General features: G+C 46.8%; 2 protein-coding genes across 2 annotated transcripts in view; one reads left to right on the forward strand and one right to left on the reverse strand.

Annotated features, from left to right (window-relative positions):
• Nucleotides 1–591: 591 nt before the first annotated feature.
• T265_08166 (hypothetical protein) overlaps nt 592–7,142 on the reverse strand; it is a gene marked incomplete at both ends in the record, with an annotated part of 13,628 nt that continues 7,077 nt past the window's right edge. Inside the window, 3 exons of the mRNA XM_009173891.1 lie at nt 592–781; nt 5,606–6,243; nt 6,730–6,800. Of these exons, the coding sequence (XP_009172155.1) occupies nt 757–781; nt 5,606–6,243; nt 6,730–6,800 (734 nt within the window). The remainder of the gene's footprint in view (nt 782–5,605; nt 6,244–6,729; nt 6,801–7,142) is intronic.
• Nucleotides 6,731–7,142, forward strand: part of T265_08167 (hypothetical protein) — a gene marked incomplete at both ends in the record, with an annotated part of 3,977 nt that continues 3,565 nt past the window's right edge. The window contains one exon of the mRNA XM_009173892.1: nt 6,731–6,830. Within this exon, the coding sequence (XP_009172156.1) occupies nt 6,731–6,830 (100 nt within the window). The remainder of the gene's footprint in view (nt 6,831–7,142) is intronic.

Here is a 7,142-nt window from a genome sequence, read left to right on the forward strand (position 1 = left end):
TTCACAAGTCTTACCATGGACGTATCTGAAACGCTACTGGTGTCGGATGGCGTCAACATATTCGTCTGCCCTCCAGTCCAATAGCTTCCCAGTACAGCCGATTCTTGACTTTCACATATCCGTAATGAAATGGCGCGAAGGCTAGTATCTGGCGTTGGATTGGAGTCATTAGGACAACAAGTGACACTAAGCGAGTTTAGACATTTGGAACAACAGTTAGAATGCAACGGTTTCCAACCTCTTCAGCGGTGCTGCGGAGAGCCTAGCATGGACAATCGATTAAAGAATGTTACCTAAGAACGATCCCAAAATGATCTATGGTAATCCAGCTGAAGCTGATAAGACAAAGTTATGGATCCGACAATGCGTTCTCATCATCATCGACAACATGACATCAGTGTTCAACACCGATGCTTCACTGCCGTACATGCGTTCCCGAAAACAGTTCACTGCATTGAAGGGCTGAAAGGACAGCATACATGGTCGACCTTATTCTTTCACGAAACAGTGAACCTCGCCAAGTAAGGTTCTCACCGTGTCCGCAGTTTTATGGCGTGTTCCCAACAGTGAATGGTATTTAAAACGACGGAACAGAGAAGCAGTTATTATCTGGCACCAAGACCACCGCAACAATGAAATACATCATCATTTGAAAATATTAGTCTGTACACGTAATCATACCATGTCAAACAGTGCGGTTTAATGTGTATAAGGGGTAAAGTACTATACAAAGTTGTCTTTTGATAGTCACGTGATTCAGTGAAAATCTCCGGAAAGACCGCTGGAAGAAAACAAAAGTTGGAAATGAGCAGCGATAAATAATAGACTTCAAAACACTTCCATACTACTAACAGGCAACAAAGTACCACAACAGCCGTCAGTTGGATTGTGTGTAATGTACGTTTGACAATTTTTCCAGTGCAGACCTTCAAAACAAAGTGAAGATAGCTAGCACATCTAAAGTCATGTTGAATAAGTCACCGAACGTACGAAAGGTCTCGGGGGATTTCATGGAATTTATCTCTATATACATGCGTATCAGGGACACCCGCATTTAGAGACATTTTTCATTCCAAAAGGCTTATCACTAGAAATAAGGATACCCTGTTGAACCGGATGAGAGACGTCGAATACAAGTGAAAGAGGTCAAGAAACTTGTATCCTGCTGTCCATTTCCACCAGCTAAGATTGCTGATGAATCGGGGCAGTGTTACACTTTGGAAGCGGGATGTGGAGACCGCCCAACAAGTGAACACATCTGAGACCAGCAGTCCGGACAACAACACTACTCTCGTGGCCGATACTCCGGCAAACTAAAATGCGATGCCTCTGGTTGTGTGTATATTCAGACTGAAACTATCACGTGAGGTCCTATTCCTGGGCTTTCTACTGGAAGCCTACCACCTTCCGTGATGTCTTCGGTGTTGGGGCGTCTATCCCTGGGCTTTCTACTGGAAGCCTACCTTCCGTGATGTCTTCGGTGTTGGGGCGTTTATCATTTAAGCACAGGCAAGTCGATAACACATAATGAGTCAGTATCGAGACGACGAACCATCGCTGTTCTCAAGTCAATCAGCTAAAAGGTGCGTGAAGGAACGTGAAGAATAAAGTCTGGAAAATCCGTTCTTTTCAGATAGTAGGCTACCCAAAAGGAAACAAGTGTTCGGTTAATACAGTAAACTGCAAACTGACACTCGGTGAACCTCAGATGCATAAAATGCCCAGCAGGGACTGAAATCCCACATCGGAAAGGATGAAGGATACAGAGGTCGTTGGAGTTCGCCAGAATAAAGGAGAAACCGGGATACGGAAACCCACAAACGAATTTTCGCCTGTTGGAACAGAGAACCGTAAACTCCTGTAGAGTAAGGTGGGAGGGCTGAACACATCAATGTTCAACTAGTAAGCCTCAAGCCCCATTATAACCCGTCTACCAACTACCATTCAGCGAAAAGAACGAAGTATCCACCGATACAGGTACTGAAAAGTTGGACCTCCGAATTGGTGGGATGTACACTACGGACGAAACCAAATTGATTTTCCGAACGTCAAGAAACACAATACCATTTTAAAGAGGATGAAGTTTTTTGGAATAGCGCCTCCAAAGTTTCTTGAAGCCATCACATCTTTGAAAGGCATACTGTCATAGGAGGTTACTTCGTCACTAATCGAATGCCTTATTCTATGGGATAGATGTCAGCGGCCATCGGACTTCCGACCAATGTGTCCAGAAGTTGTCTCCCGCCTGCCAGGATTCTGAGTTATGGTACCCACCCATACAGAAGCTGCAGTGGAATAACTTTTTCTACTCAAAAGACACTCTAGCCACTGCTGACGGTTGCAGAGCCCGGTTGGAGGCCTCTATCGAACACCCAGTCGAGTCGACAACAAGTATCCGACCTCAGGAATTACGTAAGTACTTAACAACCGTTTCCAAAGTTTACGAAAAGCCACGTTAGGCATGACAACACGGGATTTCAGCTACCAATCGAATATAAAATCACCAATATGCTAAAAAGCAGAAGTCTGCACAATAGTTCACGACCATTATCACTATAGTCAGCTGTAAGCAACGCGCAATTGCCGTAGAGTGGTTACATCCACCAAAGTTTCGTTCGCCGATGATTTGAGATGGGCTACATAGATACGCATTGGAAGCGGTAGTTCATATACAAGGATGTCAGTGGTTATTTATGCGCTGAAGGTAACTGATGGGATGCACCAGCGTCATTGAGGGTGTGATTGGGCAACGGCCCGTGATTAAGGGCGCGAATTTACTGACCGGAAGGTCCGCGGTTCCGACCCGACCTCTGCCCCTGGACTTTCCCTGTCTAGGCTTGGGCAACATGGCAGTATCCCAGTCCTCGTACAACCTTCGGGTGGCATGGCAATTAGGCACCGAAAGGGTGCTGCAGATAAACGATTTCTTTTGATTTCGACTTCTGGGCCATGACTCTCACTGTTGATTTGTTCCACCTGGGAACATCCATCCAGAGAGGTAGCAGCTGTGAGACAGCGCAGCCGACTTTGCTAGTAGTGGTTTTCACACTTTGGTGCCAGGTCATTGTTCGACAACCTCTGGCTCGTTTGCACCCTTCACGTGGTTGTTGGAAAAGAGCCTTTTGAGGAAGTCGATCGACTGGCATACAGAGCCCGGGACAAAGCCAGCGCAACCTATGGAGTGTTCTCAGTTCATCTATCGTGGGCGAGTTATTTATTCCGAAAACCGTTAAACATACTTCAGGAATACTGATTCGTTGTTCACAACATACTCATGCAATGCTCCGAAGAAGTCGATGGGGCATAATTGAAAGAGGACAGCATTGTCTGACACAACTCGATTTTTGAACTCAAAAGAGACCTTCGCAGACCTTTAAGTGTCCGCGGGAGTTGGTGTACACCGCAGGTTCGAGAATTTACGGAGCACACTGATACAGAGACTCACGTGGTGCCTGACGGTTGACAGAGACAAAGATAGCCCTTAAGTCAAGGAAAACCAAAATTGTTCGTTGCTGGAAGCAGTGTGACTGTTCCAGAATCTCCGAAAGGATGAAAATATGAGAACCATCTCGTCGCAGGACCGAACTCAGCTTGGTTTTCACGGACCTGTGGCTCACTGTTAAGTCAACGTTCGAAAGATGAGACAGAGATCGTCTTTGATGCCACAGCAAGAAGGCTCGTGAAACGGTGGTTTTCGCGTAGCGTCCGCGTACTCTTCCGGAAAACAGGAATAACTGTTAACGAGCCCCATTCTGCAAGCATTTAAGCCCGACCACCATTTCAAGGTGATGGGTCCTGATCGGGAAACAAACTCTGACGCGGCGAAGGCTGACCGCAAGAAACTGATACCACCATGCGCCAACCAAACTGTCTGGTGGCTGCTGCGTGCTTCATACTGAGGGTGCGTATGCACAACTAGCAAATGGCCGCCGGCAAACGTAAGAATTTAGAGCGCGTTCCAAAGCGCAGAACTCTTTGCAACGAAGCGTCTAGGTGCCGATCAGTCCAGCGGCCCAACACACGGGCCGCAAACCAGAAACACCACTCATGAAAGCAGACGTTAGATACCGACTGAAGTGAATACGCGCAATTGCACAACGGACAGTAAACCCGGTCTGATTTCAAAACCATCTGGAATCGACCTGCAATTCACACTCTTGCTACCACTTTGTCGCGTAAAGTTACAAAAAGAGTAAAATTTTGGCGAATAGACATACCTTGTACGACCACGAAAGTTCACGATAATCAGAGTCCAAAGCCTTCATGAAGGTTTTACGCCTTCGATGCGTAGCTAACCAATTTCCAAACTAAACTGATAAGTTGATAAAATGAATTGAACTGATGTGCTGACGATCAGCTCTCACCCACGCTTGCGTTGTGCATCGCTTGGGAGTCTCGCCAACGAGCGACAACGCAATCGCATAGTTGGATTTCGCCGAGAGTGCGTGCTCATGTAGCGGCAAGTTGGTTTTCGAGGTGGGCTTTCTTTTTAGTGATGGCAACCTGACAAGATGTTCGTCTTCGCGTCCACAATCCAGATGACATGACATAGGAAAGAAAATGAAAAAGAAATCGTTCAGCTGTAGCACCCTTCCGGTGCCTAGCTGCCATGCCACCCGAAGGAAGCACGAGGGCTGGGATAATGCCAGGTTGCCCAAGCCTAGACAGGGGAAGTCGAGTGGCGGAGGTCGGATTCGAACCACGGACCTTCCGGTCAGTAAATTCGTGCTCTAACCACTTGAGCCATCTCGCCCATGGTATAGGAGGACGCATGATTACAAAGTGGTTTCGACCGACTCGTGTACCGAAGTTACTCATCATCAGAAAGTGTTTGAACGAAGAAAGATATCACCTTTGCCGAGTACAATGAACACGGTCACATAACTTCGGCATGATTGACTCAGGAGGGATGTGGGCTGAATTGACGGTTCGCGTACGGAAAGCACAATCAACCTTTGTTCTTTTGAGGATATCGACCTTACAGATGTGCACAGAACCGGTTTGTCGAGAATTCCTCGTTCAGCGAAACTCATTTCGCCCAGGGTCGAGAACCCGATTCCGTCTGTTTTCAGCTACATCTCAACCAACCCTGTGATCCTTGTGGGATAGTCGGTTTGAACGCATCAAGAACCTTGGTTAGCCCTCACAACGGTTTGTCGTTCCTCGTTCAGCGAAACTCATTTCGCCCAGGGTCGAGAACCCGATTCCGTCTGTTTTCAGCTACATCTCAACCAACCCTCCCTGCCTTGTGGGATAGTCGGTTTGAACGCATCAAGAACCTTGGTTAGCCCTCACATGACCACCTCCGATTTAACCATGATGCAGGAGGATTACTGTGGACAGTCATGCCATCCCTCAGGTGTTCATTCCAGACAAGTGACCTCGAAACGGCGCTTTTTTAACTAGTCGTTTACCGACTTGATTCTTCATAAGTAACGACATTTCTGGCCCACCGTGTCAACAGCCTATACCGAAAGCAGCTACGAAACATAGTTAAGTACGACACCACATTGTTAATCGCAGAATCTATGCAGAGTAGGAATGGGTGCCTGAAACTGTCCCAAAGGGAATAAGGAGAAATGATTCTAGGATCAGATGTACGCACCTGAGCACATTTTCAGAAGATTGAACCAGAAGTGACCTAGCGTTCCCGCTAGGTGGTTGGATAACAATTCGCTGACCTGATGATGGCCCTGTAAAACGCAAGCTGGCTGTTGTTTGAGGAGACTGCACGGTTCGGGCTCCACGTATGGCCGATTGGGTGTTCAGCAGAGCTGGTGACGTCGGACTGAGCACCACACTCATTGGAACGACGGAGCGAGAAACATTGGATGTTTGAATGATGCTGACGCTTCGAGTAACTACCGGGAAATTCTTAACGCTCTGAAATCCAGCCAAAGACGATCTAGGACCCGAATGTATGTATGACACGCCGGTGCCGGAAGAAGAAACGACTGAACTGGTAACCAGCGACGGTTGCTTCGTTGGTCGTTGCTGCTGAGGAGTTGTGAACACGGACATAGAGGGACTAGCTTCCATCGACAAAGAAGCGGCCGACGGTGACTTCGAAATCTCGGCTGATTGCCATCTGGACGCGGGAGTCGTCCCGTAAGTAGTTGAGCCCGATTGCACAGATAAACCGTGGGAACCGGAACTGTGGCTAGGAAGTGTAGTTTCAGAACTTGAAGGTGAAAACTCGTCCTCAGGATCCTGCTCAGACCAGAGGTTGGAAACGCATTCGACCTACAAAAACGAATAACTAGGGGAATGAAATTGAAAACTGAAGAAAATGATTGGATATGAACGTGACAAAGTCGCACGAAAAACAAGAGAACTATGGGAGATTCAGCTGGGGTTCAGCTGATTTACGCATTAGCACCGACTCAATGTGCAAATGAATTTATTTCACCGATTTCGTAGAATTCGGTGTTCAAGTGGAACATGAGGTTGACGGAAACTCGGAGAATTCGTCTACCTGATGAGCCACAAGAGATGTGAAACTCGCCGGGCTATCGAGGTTTTCAGCAACCTTATGAGTAGTGTGTTCCCTCACGAACAAGTGGTTCGTAACAAAGCTAACGAAAAAAAGAACAAATTCGCTCACAGTGAAGGTGGCTGTGACTCAAAAGTTTTTGGTATACACTATGAGACTCAACAGTTGGAGAGACTAAACACTTCAACCATTGATACGACTGTTGACTAAGTCGTTAGGACACTATACAAACTTACTATGCCGTGCGGTGGAACTACCGAGTCAGGCGGACGTCTGGTTTGTGGAGAGGATGGAGGTGGTGGCTTGACTACAGTGAAAAAAAACAAGATTAACACACGTAGGTAACCAGGAACAGAATGTTAGGCTGTTTCTGAGCTTGCGAACAAGAGCGTACCAGTAATTCAAGTAAGCAGGTAAAAGTCTATACAACTTCGTGGGAAGGAGCGAACTATTATTATACGTTGGACATCCAACCGAACGAAGGAAAAATTGGTACAAAATTAGTGCGCCGAGTAGAATGTTGAGGACTGCCATTGGAGCTGGTACCAACGGCGAATACATGTTTCCGCGCTTCAAAGCACGACCACATGCTGGTAATCGAAAAGTGAACAAACAAATGCATTTTTCTTATTTTCGACATCTAATGTAC

This window comes from Opisthorchis viverrini, assembly GCF_000715545.1.
Source record: "Opisthorchis viverrini unplaced genomic scaffold opera_v5_211, whole genome shotgun sequence".
Taxonomy (NCBI): Eukaryota; Metazoa; Platyhelminthes; class Trematoda; order Opisthorchiida; family Opisthorchiidae; genus Opisthorchis; species Opisthorchis viverrini.